Genomic DNA, 19,000 nt, shown 5'->3' on the forward strand with positions numbered 1-19,000 from the left:
GGTGCCCAGAACTGGACACAATACTCCAGCTGAGGCCTAACCAGAGCAGAGTAGAGCGGAAGAATGACTTCTCGTGTCTTGCTCACAACACACCTGTTAATACATCCCAGAATCACGTTTGCTTTTTTTGCAACAGCATCACACTGTTGACTCATATTTAGCTTGTGGTCCACTATAACCCCTAGATCCCTTTCTGCCGTACTCCTTCCTAGACAGTCTCTTCCCATTCTGTATGTGTGAAACTGATTTTTTCTTCCTAAGTGGAGCACTTTGCATTTGTCTTTGTTAAACTTCATCCTGTTTAACTCAGACCATTTCTCCAATTTGTCCAGATCATTTTGAATTATGACCCTGTCCTCCAAAGCAGTTGCAATTCCTCCCAGTTTGGTATCATCCGCAAACTTAATAATCGTACTTTCTATACCAATATCTAAGTCGTTAATGAAGATATTGAACAGAGCCGGTCCCAAAACAGACCCCTGCGGAACCCCACTCGTTATGTCTTTCCAGCAGGATTGGGAACCATTAATAACAACTCTCTGAGTACGGTTATCCAGCCAGTTATGCACCCACCTTATAGTAGCCCCATCTAAATTGTATTTGCCTAGTTTGTCGATAAGAATATCATGCGAGACCGTATGCACATTTTGAAACTACTTTGTGTTAACCTGGAGTCTGCTCTACTTTGTGTTAATATGGAATCTGCTCTATGGAAATCACAAATAAACTAGCTGAATTTTTAATAGACCTTTGTGGGTGAGAGACAAACCAGTGGTGGGGAGTAGTTATGGCATTGCACTAAGTTTGTTCTTAAGAGTCTGCCTTAAACCTTGGATTTTGTCATGTATGAAGTAAAACATAGTTTTCAGCATGCCATGGATAAATGTATGACACACGTGTTCCAATAGTTACTTTTCAGATGGCTCAAGTTTCCTATCAGCTTATAGAAACTAAAAAGGGGTTAAGAGATCAAGGATGAACATGTCATGGTAGTTTAAAGGAAGAGTCAATATCAGGTATACACACTTAAAAAGGAAGGATAACCATTTTATTTACTCTTACAGGCAGCTTTAAGGATGAAGACTTAGTTGATGGTAAACTTCCACCAGAAAAAAAGGGTAAGATAATGTCCAATACTTCACAGTAAAACCCACTGCTATCTAGTTTTTGCCTAAGACTTGTGTGTCACAAGCTGGTTAAAATGAGTTAGGAATGCTAGATTTTGTCCTGGTCTCTTTGAGGCACGGGCATTGATATCTTCCAATTTAACCATTATGTACTTTGTTCATTCAGAAAAATTGATGATCCAAGGGAGTGGAATTGATTCAGGAATCCTAAACAATAGGTTTAAAACTACAATGATGTGAAAGTGGTACTTGTTTCAGCATTCACAGTGGGTAAAATTTCCAAATGCACCTCAGCACCATGTCTAGTGACTTAGGAGCTTACGTCCTATTGACTTTCAGTGAGATTTAGGTTACTAAAAGCCTAAGTCCCTTCTGAAAATAGGACTTAGGTGCTTTTGGGAAAAAAATCCCCCAGCCATTCTGTTGAGAAGCTCTAGTGCCTTACTTTGGGACAGAGACTTGAAATTTGGCATAGGAATATCCCTGGTGCCAGGAATGTGCATCTTGCTGTTCCCATGGGGAAAAAGCCCACTGGTATTTGGCCAAGTTATAAACCTTTGAAAAATCTGTTTGCAAACACTCAGTTAAATTTTCTTGAGAATCCCGTCTGCACAGAACATGCACCAGCCAAGGTCTTCAGCGGGTGAGCAGGACTTTCCCTGTGATTACTGCTCCCAATTGCTGCATGCTGCTGTGTATTGTGAAACACTCTTTAATTACGTGATCACAGACCATTTGCCAGGTATCAGAACGGAGAACAGGGAGACTCTCTCCTATCCTCTCTGTGCTGGCACCAGGCAGCAAGGATGACGAAGCCACCTGACTTGAACAGAGGGGACAAGAGCTGGAGTGGGGGTGGGAAAGAATAGATTGGGACAACAAGCTATGGAGGCTAGGAACTTGAGGGTAGGAGGAGAAGTCAGGTGTGGGGAAGAGACAGGACTGGGACATGTTAGAGAGGGTGGGGCAGAAGGGTCTGTGCCCACTAGAGCACATACCGTCAGCACCTGAGATTCCTCAGTGTTAGCATTCCCAGCTGTCAGAAGGTATCTGTGAAATGCACTGACAAAGAGTGTCTCCTCACCATCTGATGTTTCATCCAGAGAGAGGATGGCTACTTACTACTGCTACCAGTACTCCATTAGCTCAAATGGCAGAGGTCCGTGTGGTGGATTTAAAGGTTCCAGCCTCTGTGGCGTCACCTGATGGAATTCACATTTCAGCTTGCTTTTCAAATGCCTAGGAAATTGTACACACAGCCATGTTAAAAGAATATTAAGGTTTGCAAAGTCAACCATTTAAAAGTTAAGAAATACCAGAACTAAGGTTGCCTGTGCACTGTGATAGACTTCAATTGCACGATCACATAGGATCCCTGCATCATTCAGTGCAGAGGAGAGGTGGCATTCTGGGAATGAATCAGAGTTCCTAATGAGTAAGGCTGTTACTTATAGCACCCCTGCCTCACTTGTTGCAGAAGTTGGAAGGTGTGTAGTGAATGAAGCAGGGGACTGCAAGAACGGAAAGAAAAGTCCCCTATGGTTAAGACAGTTGAATGCTGCAAAGGAGAAATGGATTCTATTGCTGCCTCTGCCAAGAGTTAAACCACACTTTTCACAGGTGGCCACTAATTGTATTTATTTCTTAGATTCCCAGCTTGAGACCCCGGGGCCTGATTTGGAGAGGTGCTGAGCACTTACTGCTGCAACTGAAGTCAGTGGGAGCTGTGGAGCTTTGAGCACAGAAAGTGCTATATAATGCTAAATACTCTGGCACTCAAAATTAGTATCCTTAATCTCTGAGCCTCAGTTTCCCATCTGTACAGTGAAGATGCTAATGCTACCTTACCACACAGAGCTGTTGTGAAACTAAGTTAATGTTTGTAAAACACTTAGATAATTTGGTGATAATCACCATAGAAAACCCCGTGAGGAAATCTAATAATTTTGTATTTAAAGCAGAGTTTTAATGGTGTGCAATAAATTAGGTCTTGAGACTCTCTATTGAACCATGAGAATAAGATAAAATATTGAATTAGCTACTCATTCCCTGGGAACCATCCATCCTATGCATTTGGTACAGGGTCCTGTAGAAAAAAATGGTCTGTGATCATGTAATTAAAGAGTGTATCACAATAAATACACCCAATGGGACTGAATTAAGTTTGCACAGGCAACACTAGGTCTGGCATTTCCTATTTTTGAATGCTTGACTTTGCAACCTGAGTATTCTTTTAACATATTTTGTGTAATTTCTTTATTATTTAAACTTGAAGTCTGTTTCCATTGTATTGACTTCGTTAATGTAGCATCCGGAGATAGTGGGTCATTTTGCATGATGCATTGACATAGAGCGCGGATTCTCATTGTGATAAGACTGTTCTCTAAAAAGATTCTTCTAGTAATGAAATTATTTGTTCTTACAGGAGAAGGTGATACCAATCCCAAGAGTGAAGGAGATGCGGCAGGTAAATGCATGGATTTTCATATATCTATTGTATCTGTACATCATCTTTAAAAAGTTAAACATCTAACATTAGGCATTCCTTTTATTGCCTGCAGGTTTAGAATTTTAATAGTGCCAATAAGCACTGATGGTGCTTTTCAGCTTCAAAATATTATACAAAATCTAGCATTTTTATTTCAAACAGCTTTGTTCCTGTCACCTTTTTTTAAATACTTCACTTCTGATGGGTCAAAAACTGTGAGTTATTAGAGTAGAAAATGTGAACCTTGCACACAGCATTTCACAAGGTTTAGATCCAGACTTCATAGTGCCCACTCATTTTTGTATGAATATACTTCATACCATGCCAATCACCATAATGGAATGCACTCATGCTGCTTAATAATATGTACTACTTGAAAAATTAACTATTCTAAATCTATGCTTGACTCTTCAAAATCCATGAAAAGAAGGCAGAATCAATGTCTAAGATTACTTCAAATGTTAGTGCTGTTTCGAAACATTCAGAGTTTGTATATCTTTTGAGAAAGAATCCAAGTCTGTCCTCATTTATATCTAGAAAAAAAATGTCTTGTTTATAGCCTCTCAAGGAGTGATACCTGGAATTATAAGTGCTGTGGCTGTAGCAGTTGTTGGAGCAGTATCTAGCTTCATTGCTTACCAGAAGAAGAAACTCTGTTTCAAAGCAAGTGGTAAGATTTGAATTAGTTTTTTTTCCTTTGTGATCTGTTGAGGCTCTCAATTAGAAAGATTATATGGAATTTAGTAATGAATATAAAACATATCAGCCAGTCTTAGTGGCCCAATGCATTAGCAGTCATCATGAAGGAATAATATATTTTAAGTGAGGCTTAAAACTAAGCTGTTTGAGAGATGCTTTGGCAAAAAAAATAGATTTAAAAAAAAAAAGATAAAGGAGGGGACCCCCCCCCCCAATCCCATAGCTCAGAAAAGGCTGGACTGAGGACTCTCAAATGTTTCCAAAAAAATCTCTACTTGCCAAAGAGCGAGTATGAGAGAGTTTAAGCAACACTTTTGGGGGGGGAAATAAAAAATTAGAGGAAATGGGGAGTGGGAAGTGGAATGTTTACAGTGGAAACTGCCTTGCAACTTTAACAATAGAGTCACTATCTTGGCTCTGTAATGTCACTAGTTGGCCCAGGCTAACCCACACTTTGTGAATTATGAAGACTAAGTACACAGTTGTTTCCCACACATTAGGCTTCTAATAAAAGCACAGGAGAGTTTATTCCTTTTTGAGATGTTCATCTTCCCACCATTGGTTTCTATCCCTCTCTTCTCCCCCACTGTCTTCCTAAACCAAGGATATGAAGGCCAGGACCACTACGTGAAATGTCACACAGCACAAAACTTTCCCCCAAATAACTTGCAAGGGCAATAACATGGTTACTGGATGCAACTTAATGCTTCCTTTGCTCTTGGTGGCATTCTTCTTTCTTTTAGTTGTCTAGGCCAGGGATCGGCAACCTTTGGCCCGCAGCCCATCAGGGAAATCTGCTGGCGGGCCGGAATGGTTTGTTTACCTGCAGCATCCACCCGACCTCAGCTCAGGTTCAGCCGACCTCAGCTCCCACTGGCCGTGGTTCACCGTTCCAGGCCAATGGGGGCTGCGGGAAGGGGTGGCCAGCACATCCCTTGGCCCGCGCCACTTCCCACAGCCCCCATTAGCCTGGAACGGTGAACCGCGGCCAGTGGGAGCTGCGATCGGCCGAACCTGCGGACGCTGCAGGTAAACAAACCGTCCTGGCCTGCCAGCGGCTTTCCCTGATGGGCTGCGTGCCAAAGGTTGCCGATCCCTGGTCTAGGCTATTGTAGGAGCTCTGAATTACGTACCCTATGCTTTCAGTGGCCACCATCTAGAGAAGCTTCTCCAGAGGATGATCACCTAGGATGCCACCTAGTCAGTGTAAGGAGGCTATACCCATCCATCAGTGGTTTCACAGGCCTTACCTTTTTAAGTTGCTTTGCTACAGAGCATTCCCAGCCTCTCTCATGTTTGCTCTTGTATCTGCCATTACCGGTCTTAGGGAAATGCAGGTAATACAAATGCCTGATGTCTTACAATGTTTGTGTTTGTATCTCAGGAGATCAAGAGAATGTTAATATGGAAAGTCAGCAAGGAGCACATGCAGAGCCACCTGGTAAGAAAAGGATCTGGAGGGAAGAGCAGAATTTTTGGCAGGAATCTCTGTGGACTTGCGTCACAGAAATTAATCTCCTAGAGAGACTTATCACTTGCACTATACATTCTTGTCGCCAGGTGTTTATAACTGCAAGAGAAACTAATTTTGGACTGAAACAAGTTTCAAATTGAGTTTCATTTATATTAGATGGTAAAAATGTGGAACTAAAGCAAATTAATAACACTTTTTTTTTGCATTTTTTCTTTACGGTGAAATATTAAAATGTGTAAGGAAGTAGTGGGAATGTAAATGGGTATAATTGTGAACCAAAAGAACACAAAGCTGCTACTTTAAATCAATTATTTGAAAAATGATATGGAATGGTAGCTGGCTGGTGTGTTTAGTGGGATGTGTTGGGAGTCTGACTGGAGCCATAGCTGTGCTGTGTGACACTAGACCAATAAAGCTCTGCCAGAGTTGGCATTAATAAAAGGTTAACGGTATTTGAACAAAGATGCAGTTACATAAAAGCAAGCTGGAGGCAGGGAAAATTAAACTGACTAGCATACTGTTGTGCACCACAAAGAATCTTTTATAAAAGAGAAGCATAAAATAGCAAACTTTTTTTTTTGGTCTGATCATGACTGCTAGGAGTTTTTTCAATTAGCGCCAACTCCGTAGTGCAATGCAGACATGGCTGTTTAAAATGATTGGCTAGGGAAATTGATGATGTATTGCCAGAGTAGGAAACCTGGCTCTATGAAGCCCTAGACAAATTTGGATATGGGAATTGTTGAAGTGTTATAGATGACAGCCAGAAAACAAACTTGGCTTGTGTCAGTTTCACCCCTTCTGACTGGCTAATGAAGGGATGAATGGGAGTACTCAGCAAGGCACTGACGTTTTGGAGAGGCTTCTGCATGTACGATATGTTTAACAAAATAAAGTTGAGCCTCTCACAAGAGTGTAGGTTATGAGTAACTGTATGTCCTCCTGTGTGCTTAGTTTAAAACCAGCGTCAGAGCAGAACTAGGCCTTTTCTACCTTTTAAAGCTGAGCAAAGAGTTACCTGCCTTATTACTCCAATGCAGTCAGTTTGTCCCCACAGACTTGTTAGCTGGTTCAAGATCTCTTGTATAAACTTTTCTGTAATACATTATCAATTATTTTATAAAACTATAAAGCAAGTACCTTTCTCTCCAACTGCTTCCCGAAGTCGAGAGCGCAGATAGTTCTGAATATTCACCTCAAACCTGAGATATTCAGACAAATAGTTTAAATACAGATATTAATTCTAGTCCTTTTAAAATTAATCTGGTTATATTAGCTCAAGAGAAGAGCAGATTTAAAATGTCTAAATATTCATTAGATTTTAGTTTAACACTGTATCCTATCCCTTTGCCCGTAGTGAAATATACCTTTATAAGGTCCTGGATTAGGTTACCATTGTAATATAGATAAATATAATACTGTAAGAGCTCTGCAAAATTCAGCTTCATATATGAGTTATAGACAGAGTAGGTTGAAAGTTTAAACTTAGTTTAGGATTCCTGGACTTAGTTGTGATTTACCACAATTGTTATAAAATTAGTGATTTTTTTAGGGGTTTAATAAAACCCCCAAAACCAAAATTTTTTGTATACATTGAAATCTGACCATTTTCTCCTAGATGCATATGCAAGCATGTTACATTCCAGTCTGAGTTTACTATAACTGCATATTGTATATACTATAACTGCATATTGCATAGATGAGGCTAAACTTCCCATGACCCAAAATCACTCTTGTAGACACAATTTGTGCCTGCAAAAGTATCCCTTTTTTGTTGCATCCACAGTGAATTGAAGGGGCAGTTCTTAGAAGCTGTATTTCTGAATACTTGACTGCAGATGTAAATTAGGTAGCCATATATGTCACTAAAATGTATGTCTTCAAGTTACTCGTGGGTGCAAAAACATGCAGCCACCAATTTTTTGGAAGCAGAATTCTGCTTACAGACAGATCGGGCCTCAGCCCACCCCACAATATCAAATGCCCATTTATTTGCTAAGATTAGAGTGTTCACACTTTTAAAAGAAGCGCTGTTCTAAAAGTCGGATTCTCATATATTGATTGTACTAAGCTTGATTTGGTTATTTTGTTTGTATATTTGTTTCTTTTTCTTTTTTCTTTTTTTCAGTTCAGCGAACACTTCTGCAGAAATAGTCCAAGGAAACTCAAGGTGAAGAAAAGATGAGCAAAACTGGATAGAAAACCTGCATATCTGCCTGAAAAAAACACAATGTAAACAGCAGGGGCTTGAGTTTCAAAATTGCATGAAAAAAAAATGTAGTCCTGTTGAAATATCCTCGGAAAGGATGGGAGGGATGTTTTCAAATACCTGAGCGTTTTTCTGTGGTTAGCCCTGTGAAGCGCAGTGTTGCCCACTGACAATTGGCCTTAAAATAGTGATGTTCTGAAACAACTTGTGCCTTTTAATTCTCAACTCTGCTCTTGTGGCAAGAACTATCGCTGGTGTATATCTGAACTGACTATTATTCTGGCTAGCCCCTTTTCCTTACCCCTTAAAAAAAAAGAACAGTAGATCTGTTAATGTACCATTACTTAGACGCAGCTCTAACATTGTACCATTGTATGGGTACATCTACACCACCCTCAACAGGGAGCCTCCCACTCTGGGCTGACAGACTTGGGCTAGCAAGGCTCACGCTAGTGCTCTTAAAAATAGCAGTGGAGGCTGTGCTTTGAAGTTGCAGCCCAGGCTAGTGGTCGGGCTCTGAAGCTTAGAGAAGTGGGTGGGCTCCAAAGCAGGAGCTCCAGCCCATGCTGCGATGTCTACCAAGCTATTTTTAGTGCGGTAGCGCAAGTCCCAGGAGCCCAACTCTGTTAATCTGAATTGAGAGGCTCACTGCTGTGTGCTGTATATACTTACCCTAAATTGGGTAATCGTACTAGTGAAGACACCCATACAGTTCACTTGAAAGTGAAGTTTAAAAAAAAAAAATTCTAGTAAATGTTAAATTTTGTGGGCACCTGAATGCAAACTGTTAGCTTAAAAAAGTAGCCATGTCATCTGAAATATTTGACCAAATGAGTGTGTGTATGTGTGTGTGTGTGTGTATTTGACAATGGTGTTGTCTGTGCAGCTGCATGGGTCAGCTTAGCAGGAAGGAGGTACTTATATCTGTCCTCTAAGGAAAAAAAAGTGTTTCTTTTTATCGTTTTTCTTCACTATGTCTGTCTGGTACAGATCCAGAAAGCCCCAATGTGCTTCAGTGCATCCCCCAGAGTCTCAAAGTTGCTTTTTATACCGATTAACTAAAATAGAGTTGATCAAAAAAGGAAAAGCCTGACTTACAAATCAGAACCCTACATTGGCTGCTTTTCATTTGGCTGGGTGTCTCTTTCTGGTGTTCGTGAGAATTCAAACAGCTGCCAAGAATTAATTTGTATGCAATTTGGGACTGACAGACATTTCCATGACTGCTCACCTGAAACTTTTAACAGAAGGTCATTATATATACTTTCAGTTTTGAAAGGTTTGTCATCCAGTCAGAAAGCAGAAACAATACAACTAACTTATGTGGTAACTCTGCAATGTGGATAATCAAGAGCACTCTAAACTAGGGTGACCAGATAGCAACTGTGAAAAAATGGGACAGGGGGTGGGAGGTAATAGGCGCCTATATAAGAAAAAGTCCCAAAAAATGGGACTGTCCCTTTAAAAATGGGACAGTCATCAACTTCCTAAAATAAACATGTACATGTTCTCTTTAAAATGAGTTCTCATTAGATACATTAATATTTGAATGCACAGAGATTTGCAGGTTTTGGCAGGAAAAAAGTCTGCGCTAGTCGAAATGATAACCTTATGTAAAAAGGTTCATTTGTTTACTATATGAATTACTGTAATTCTCCAGATTCTCACCTATGCACTTACCAGATGCACTTTTAAATAAAATTGTCACATAGTGTTTTGTAAAATTGCACAAAAACTGAAGTTATATTACAAACAAAATCTCCTTGGTACAGCTGGTCAAACTATTCATTGTAACCAGTATTAGTTACAAATCTAAGCCCCAGTCCTTCAATTGACAGCATATAAGCAGACTGCTGTGCTTGAATGGAGCACCACTGACTTTCCTGGGGCTCCATACAAGTACAGCAGCCCCTGTGTGCTATTAGCTGCAGGACTGAGGCTTTTTTCTGCTGTCAGTCCTTCATGAACACAACAGAGGTCCTCGTTTGTTATGTGTTTGTTATTCCCAAGCATTTGCTGAATCGTGTGGAGAGTAATTTTAGGAACTCAGTTCAGAGTAGGGTGACCAGATGTCCAGCTTTAAATGGATTTTTTTTTAATTATGAAAATCATTGGTAAACCAGTTTGCCCCATTACTCTATTTTTTTCCTGGATTAAAATGTTAAAACATGCAAGTGTGTTATTGATGGAAAAGTTACTATATTGTAGGTGAGATTCTTTGACTGTAATCATTAAACTAATGAAATGCCTTGCTTACCTTCACCAACAAATGTATTTCATATGTATCATTGTCAAGTGTCAAGCACACTGAAACATGCCAATAGCTGTTTTGGGGTTCTTTAAACAAGCTTTCAATTAATTAGGATTGTGGATCCTTCTTTAGATTTCTCAAACCTCTTAAGAATTAGTCATTGAAACCTCAGACTATTAACATTGTGCCTTTTTTTAATAAACATTTGTAAAGTTACTTTGGTTAAGTATCTTAAAATGGACTCCCATTTATTTCTTTGAGCTGAAAACAATGTTAACTCTACTTCTGTGTTTGGATGGTCTAGAAAAAAAGAAGTTGGAGGCAAGATGGGAGTGGTCTACAAACTTGTTAGTTTACCTTTTGTCCTAAAGAGTTTAGATTTATTTTGAAAACATCTAAACGTACTAGAATACATGTGTGTAATTTTAAGTAAACAGTGAAAAAAAGTACTAGCCTGTTTTTACTGTCTAGTGTGCAATGTATTGGAGAACAGACTGCAGGATTTGATTTGTGGTTTCCTTTTTTGATACAACGGCTGATTCATATGCACTCAAATTTCGGTAGGTTTGTTTATATTATAGAGCAATTATTAAAACGTCCAACATGGAATGACATTGTTTCTGTGTTTCCAGTTAGGCAAACAAAGACAAGTGGATCATATCAGTTTCGCCTATACAAGTTGAAGATGTTCTCCATCCTAATGCCATTGCAGCTCCTCCTAGCAATAGTTACTGCAATGATACCTGTACCACTTTTAATCCCAGCCTCTGAGTGAGGAGTTCATTGAAACTGAAATGAGTGAAAACAACATGGGAGGGGTTCCAAGTAATATTGTTTTAACAATAGTAAACTTACTGAATACCTCAGCTTTGAAGGTTGCAAACTGATATGTGAAATTCAAGCACAGAGAAGACTATTCCATCACAATTTCAGCTGCATCATATAGCACTATTTGAGTGGAAAGTCTGTGACTGTCTTAAAGCTGATTTTTTATTTTTTTGCACCCTGCTCCATCCCACACACTTCTGTGTGCTTGTTTGGTTTGTGGCTTTACGGACTAGAAGTATGGGATAGGGAAGAAATGTGGCACATTGCATATTTGTGATACTACTGGAATATCTCAGTGTCACTATTGACAGCCAGAGAGGAAAGGCAAAAAAAACCCAAACCCTTGAAGGCTTGAAAACTCCCTGATGCCATTCTGTAATGTGTGAGCAAGGAGCTGATGTCATGATAGAGGTCCCTGTCAGCCACAAGGTGACTGTGGGAACAAGTGTTCCTACATGGCCCCCATAAAGCTGTTAGGTCAAAATTTTCAAACTTGAGTGGCTGAAGGAAGGCACCTAAATATAGTCACTTGGTTTTGCAAATTTTAGCCATAGTGCTTAAATTTCCCACTATCCCACTATTTCTGCAGGCAAAGCTTTTAACATCAAAAAGAGTAAAACTATCATTAAACACCACCCGCCTGTCCTTCAGAATGCTTCACACTTGACCATTTGTTTTCCTGCTTAATGGCTTGTCTCATTCCCTACTTTAAATCCCTACCTAATTTCTATATTGGGTTTTAATCAGTCTGGGACCTGAGGATGGAGTACCAGTCTTCAGCTCCCTCAAGCATCTCCTCTCCTAGCCAAAGCAATTGCCAGTTTAACCTTGCAAGAGATCTTCAATACTGCAACAAAAGTTTAATTATCATTAAACTATCCAGAGATGAAAAAACTTTTGGGATGCAAGAAACTATATGATCTATCTCTCTGACCTCCCCCAAGTATTCACCCTCTTACTGTTTCACTCTGACTAACCTTCTGGCTGCATTATTTCATGTTATCTTAATGTGCCCAATCCTTCTCTTACATGAAGATATTATCCCTAAATCTCTCTTGCTTTACTAGCATGAGTTTGTGATCAGTTATCACCAGCCTATTGTAATATCAAACAGGAAAGCCCAGTTGGCCCATCTAGTCAAAGAAACACTTTAGGATAATAATTTAACAGGGTTTTCACACACTGGCATTGATGCCTAGTGCTTTTATCCCATTAGGATCCACGAGAGCTGAACAGCATGACAATTTGAAGGGCACGGAAACTTTTGGAAAATAGTATTTTTGACCCATGACTACTTTTTTTTTTTTACCCATAACTCCCACTATTGGCTATTTTAAAAACTATGCCTCGTTTAAATGTTTCTGAACATCGCTTTTAATGTAAAACTTTAAGATATAACATGGGTCAGTGCAACCACTTTGAACTGAATTACATTTTATTTTTTAAAGTCAGTTTTCATCCCGGCTGTCAAATCCCTTAGGCAGCTGCCTAGGTGCTAACTAAACTCTGTATGCCATGGGAGAGACATCAAGATGGAAAAAAAGGAGAGCAACAATAGGAAGGAGGTAAGTAACGGAACGAAATTTAGAGGAAAGGAAAGATAGCTGTGAAGGAAGGAGAAAATAATGCTGGTGACAATATTACAGAAGGAAGTTGATGAAAAGACAAACGGGAAAAGGAGGAAAAGAGAATTTGAGTTTGAAAATGCATGCCAAGTTCAGCCCTTAGCATTTGAAAAAATACTTTGAGATCTACTGATGGAAAATGTTTATAAGAGCTGTGTATTGTTGCACTATTGTAAAAAGGCTAATAGGGCCAAGCAACATTACTTATTAAGTATAACTTCTTAAAGAAGGATGTTATTTTTTTAATGCATTACAGACAATGTAGAAAGAGAAACTATTATGGGGGACTTCAGTTTGGGAGACATGCTGGAGGACTCATGTAGCCAGTAGTAAAATATCAGACTCTGTTTCTTGTTTAGTTTTTTTGTTTCTTTAAAAAAATATATAATTGTCTAACACAAAAGGTATTGCACCACGATGATGTATCTCCATTGCACCTCTTTATGATGGAGAAAGATTAGTGACAGACATGGAAATTGGTAGGTTGCCTAGGGACCAATTATCATGACCTGATTACATTCAATATGGGCAAATAGAGCACAGTCCAACCAGTAATGTATATACTTGGTGCTTCAAAAGGACTAACTTCCCAAATCTGAGGGATTCAGTTGATAAAGAATAGGAATATAATTAATGCCAGTGCACACAGTTTTATGAAAAATAGATCTTGTCACGCAAACCTGACTTCATTCTTTAAGACTGTAAGTGTGGTTGATAAAGGTAATTGCGTGGATGTAATATACTTAAACCTTTATAAGGTGTTTGACTTAGTATCCAAAGACATTCTGATTTAAAAAATAAGAAATTATACATATCAATAGAGCACATGCTAAATGGATTAAGAACTGGTTAACTAATCTCAAAAAGTAGTCAATGGGGAAACAACAGTGAATGAGGATATAGAGGGATTCCACAGGGAGTGGTATTAGGCCTGATGCTATTCAAAGTGATCTGGAAGTAAATATAAAATCGCTGCTGATAAATTTTGTGGAGGACACAAAGACTGGCAGAGTGGTAAATGATGAGAAGGCAGTCATACAGAATGATTAGCATTTCTTGGTAAATTGGGCCCATTCAAACAAATTGTGTTTTTAATACAGCCAAATATTTATACAGCTAGAAACAAGGAAGGTAGGCCATGCTTACAGAATGGGGGCACTGTATACCAGAATGCAGGATGTTGAAAAATTGGAGAGGGTGCAGAAAAGAGCCACAAAAATGACTCGAGGGCTGCAAAAAATGGTTTACAGTGAGATTTAAAGAGCTCAATCTGTTTAGTTTACCAAGAAGAATATTGAGAGGTGATATGTTTAAGGTGTTTAAGTATCTTCATGGGCAGAGAACCTAGTGGATAAAGCCCCTAACAAGAACCAATGGCTGGAAGTTGAAGCCAACGAAACAAAGAAGAAGTAAGGCACAATTTTTTAATAGGGAAGGTGGAACAAACTACCAAAGTAAGCTATGGATATTCCATCTGTTGTCTTCAGATCAAGACTGGATGCTTTACCCAAAGACAGGCTCAACCTCAGGGTAACTGCATGAGAGTTAATGGCCTGCAAGATCAGATTAGATGATCTAATGCCCCCTTTTGGCCTTAAACTCTGTGGAACTATATACAGTCCAGGTATGGTAGCTCCTATTATAGTCTGTGTGTGTGCACATGCATACACCAGTGGGCCAAATTCAGAGATCATTGCAATATACTCTCATACCTTCCAATCCCTTCAGTTTGTAAATTGGATCTGTTAATCTCCCTTTGTACTGATTTATACCACTGAATCATCTCTAAAGAGGATTAATCTACCAACTGGGTGGCCACATGAGAGAGAGAGAGACAGAGAGAGCAAGAAAAACAGGAGGATGTATCAAGGTATTAGTGAAAATACTGCAGTTTTTATGACCAAAAATGTTCATTGCATCATAGGAAGCAATTGGCAGAATGGCCCAATTGCTCTCCCCAGAACTCTGATAGGGGTCCATTGAGCAATGCAGATAGGGCAATAAAATAGGTATCTGGCTCTAGTTGGGTAAGGCCTAACTTGCCCTCAGGAGGAAGATATGACTGTGACAAGGGTGTGACTGCCACTCTCCCCACTTCAAGCTTCTCAGATCTAACACGCTTATTTACAAAATAACTGGTATGATATGGAGAACACAAAGAGATTTAAATGAAATGTGGGAACCATTTAAAAATTATATCGAGAAAAGAGAGTACATACAAAAGTGCAGTGGGCCACAATGTACACTACATGTACATGCACATCAGTTATTCATAGAATCGTAGGACTGGAAGGGACCTCGACAGGTCTATCTAGTCCAGTCCCGTGCACTCATGGCAGGACTAAATATTATCTAGACCAGGGATCGGCAACCTTTGGCACGCGGCTTCTCAGGGATATCCGCTGGTGGGCCGGGCCGGTTTTTTACCTGCAGCATCCACAGGTTCGGCTGATCGCAGCTCCCACTGGCCGTGGTTCGCTGTTCCAGGCCAATGGGGGCTGCGAGAAGCGGCGGCCAGCACATTCCTCAGCCTGTGCCACTTCCTGCAGCCCCCATTGGCTTGGAACAGCGACCTGCGGCCAGTGGGAGCTGCGATCAGCCGAACCTGCAGATGCTGCAGGTAAACAAACCGTCCTGGCCCGCCAGCGGATTTCCCTGATGGGCCACGTGCCAAAGGTTGCCAATCCCTGATCTAGATCATCCCTGACAGGTGTTTGTTTAACTTGCTCTTAAAAATCTCCAATGACACAGATTCCACAACCTCCCTAAGCAATTTATTCTAGTGTTTCACTACCATGACAGGAAATTTTTTCTAATGTCCAACCTAAACCTGCCTTGCTGCAATTTAAGCCCATTGCTTCTTGTTCTATCCTCAGAGGTTAAAGAGAACAATTTTTCTCCCGCCTTCTTGTAACAACTTTTTATGTACTTGAAAACTGTTATCATGTCCTCTTGCAGACTTTTCTTCTCCAGACTAAACAAACCCAATTTTTTCAATCTTCTCTCATCGGTCATGTTTTCTAGATCTTTAATAATTTTTGTTGCTCTTCTCTGGACTTTTTCCAATCTGTCCACATCTTATTGAGTTAGAAAACAAGGTTTACCGGGAATCTACTTTTATTCTCCCATTTATTCATTGTCTGCTCTTGGGCTAAGGTTTGGAAAAGAAAAATGGTTAAATGTTTTTATTTAATTTTTTTAAAAGAAAATACTTAGATTTTTGTGATGCTTTATATGTTCAAAGCACTGTACAGCACTGTACACACTTTTATCGCCAATTTACAGAGGGGTAACTGAAGCCAAAAAGACAAAGGCCCAGATCCTCAAAGGAATTTAGGTCCCTAACTCCCATTGATTTCAATGGGACTTAGGTGCCTAAAAACTTCTGAGGATCTTGGGGATTTACCCACGGGTGCCCAGTACATTAGTAGCAGAGGTGGGATTAGTACTCAGGAGATCCTGACTCCCAACACCGCTCATTGCTTCAGCCTACATTTTGTAAAATGCTTTGCCGTACCAAATGCCACATTTGTTAGTGTTTTGTGTTCAGTAGAGATGTGGATCTTACATAAGAAATCTTGCCCCTAGACAACGAGAGGGAAGATATGGACATACAGAAAAGACACCCACCAAGAAAATAGCTATTGTAAAGTAAAGCCATTAAGCCTCAATGAGCTGTCCTGCCCCTGCCTAAGATTCTCTATTATTCAACTGCACTAAATGCTCTGTTACCTTCAGGGTGCCGACAGTTTCATCACTGAAATCAGGCTTAGCACACCTATACATATGCATACGTTAGTTTGAAGAGAGGCATTCAAAGGTCTTATGATGACTCCCTGTTGAGTCATATAGCCTACTCCTTTTGTTGAAATAAGAAATGATTTCTTCAGCCACTTAAACTTAAATGCCAGTAACTTTCTCAGCTTCAATGATTGGGACTGACAAGAATGAATATATTTAGCTGCCTTAGCCAAAGTAGTGATGACAACAATTTTCGTGTCTTCCATCATAGCAAAAACAGTTTCAATATCAATTTACGTTATTTAAATTCAACTTGCTATTTGTTACTTGTTCAGTTTCCAAAGCTTTCGTTCTTCCCATTCTCAGATCACAGCAATGTACTAAATGTCTTACTATTTACAGATTCCTCTTTTCATTCTAATGGGATCTTCATTTACTATTTCAGTTTAACCCTCTCATGAGTGGAACGTGATCACAGGAACTGCTGTAGCCTGATTTTTCAAAGGTGCAGGCTTCCTCCGTGCATGTACCTGAACCGCCCCTCGCCCCTTGATTTCAATGGGTTGTTGAGTGCTCAAGCAGTTCTGAAATGGAGCCATTTGTGCACCACCACAACACCCCAGGATATGTGAGGACAGGAAGTAAAGATCAAATTGAAACTGGAGCAGGAAGCATTAACTATCTGTACTTTTGCAAAACATTCCAGGAGATTTTTGATGACTGCTAATGCTGCCCTGACTCTCATTTTTTTAGGAACCCTATGTTCCTGTGAGTAACTGAAGTGGCATAATAATAAAAAAGACTTTGACAGACTCATTGAAACTCACCCTAGCGTCCTTCCAGACATAGCTGCAGTTCTGGATGTCCCTCTGAGTATATTAACTATTAAAATCACCAAACTTGGCTGCAAATATTAATAGAACAAATATACAATAATATTGGAAAGGTGTTTGAACAACAACAAAGGCTAAATGGATCGTGTGTCTCCATGAATCTGAAAGTTGAATGTGAATTTAATGGAAATCCCTGTCTAGTGAATTTCTGCTCTTCTAAATGTAACCTCATCCCTCTCTTGCCCTCTTTTTTAAAGTTAGAGCAGAGAGGTCTAAAATAATTGAATTTTGTGGTATTGGAGTGCAAGTTCTGACTGATCTGTAGCCCTTTCCATGATCTAATATTTTTGGCGACAGTCATGAAGGTTCAGGATTAAATCTTTGGAGTGAAAACTTGACCCTGTTGAAGTCAATGGCAAAGCTACTGTTGACTTCAAAGGGGTCAGGATTTCACCTGTGAACTTGTTAGTAACCGGTGTGGTCCTACCTGGTTTCCCCTTTTCCACAGACCTCAATCTTAACAAATTGTTAAGCAAGGTTTGCTTGCACCAAACTGTCTCCTCTTTCAGTATTTTCAGACACCTCTGGGTTATGATGCTTCTTTTCTCTCATTTTCCATTTTTCTCTTTCTTAGTCTCTAAGGTGCCACAAGTACTCCTGTTCTTTTTGCGAATACAGACTAACACGGCTGCTACTCTGAATCCTGCAGCACTGCTACTGTCCCCTCTGCCTCTGGTTCCTCCTACTGCACTTTCCAGCACAGTGACTCTGTCCTCCAAATCAGCAACTTATTTCTCCTCAGCCAGAACTTTGAGATATAGACCAGTCCTTAGTGCCCAGGTTCCACAAAGTCATTCCCAGACTCAAGAGACAATTTTCTTTTGTTTTTGCTTTTAATTTTGACTTAATTTGCAGTTCTTTGAGTGATTGCTCATGTGCATTCCATAACAGGTGTGCATGCTCACCACATGCACCAGTGCCGGAAGTTTTTCCCCTAGCAGTACCCGTAGGGGAGCGCTCCTAGCGACCCCTGGAGTGGCACCGCCATGGCGCAGTATAAGGGGCACTGTGTGCTCCCTCCACCCTCAGTTCCTTCTTGCCACCAGTGAAGATGCTTTGGAACTGCTGTGCTCCAGCCCTCTGCTGTAGCTTTCCCTGTTTCGACTGTCGTTTAGTTCGTAGATAGTTAGTACCTGTAGTCTAAAAAAAAAAAAAAAAAGTTAGTTATATAGATAGAGTAGAACAGTGTTTCTCAAACTGGGGTTGCCACATGTGTAGGGAAAGCCCCTGGAGGGCCGGGCCGGTTTGTTTACCTGCCCCGTCCGCAGGTCTGGCCGATCGCTGCTCCCACTGGCCGCGGTTCGCTGCTCCGGGCCAATGGGGGCTGCTGGAAGCGGTGCGGGCCGAGGGATGTGCTGGCTGCCGCTACCAGCAGCTCCCATTGGCCCGGAGCGGTGAACCACGGCCAGTGGGAGCTGCGATCGGCCAGACCTGTGGACGGGGCAGGTAAACAAACCAGCCCTGCCCGCCAGGGGCTTTCCCTACACAAGTGGCAACCCCAGTTTGAGAAACACTGGAGTAGAAGAACCGCACCCGGGTCGGGGCAAGCCCCGCGCCCGGGTCGGGGCATGCCCTGCGCCCCAGGCTTTAAGTTGTGCGACACTTGTAAACGGCCTATGCCTATAACCCGCACACTAGCCTATAACCCGCACCTATAAGCCTATA

At 40.6% G+C, this 19,000-nt stretch overlaps 1 protein-coding gene across 1 annotated transcript; it reads left to right on the forward strand.

Annotated features, from left to right (window-relative positions):
• The first annotated feature begins 626 nt into the window (after positions 1-626).
• On the forward strand, positions 627-8,571 carry LOC113406174 (CD99 antigen-like). Its single transcript, XM_026649261.1, has 6 exons — positions 627-636; positions 1,065-1,118; positions 3,553-3,594; positions 4,175-4,285; positions 5,699-5,755; positions 7,917-8,571. The coding sequence occupies exons 1-6, from the start codon at positions 627-629 to the stop codon at positions 7,940-7,942; spliced, it is 300 nt and encodes a 99-aa protein (XP_026505046.1). The 3' UTR covers positions 7,943-8,571.
• The last annotated feature ends 10,429 nt before the right edge of the window (positions 8,572-19,000 follow it).

The sequence above is a fragment of the Terrapene carolina genome, unplaced genomic scaffold (genome assembly GCF_002925995.2).
Source record: "Terrapene carolina triunguis isolate 2854851 unplaced genomic scaffold, T_m_triunguis-2.0 Scaffold23, whole genome shotgun sequence".
In the NCBI taxonomy this organism is placed as follows: Eukaryota; Metazoa; Chordata; order Testudines; family Emydidae; genus Terrapene; species Terrapene triunguis.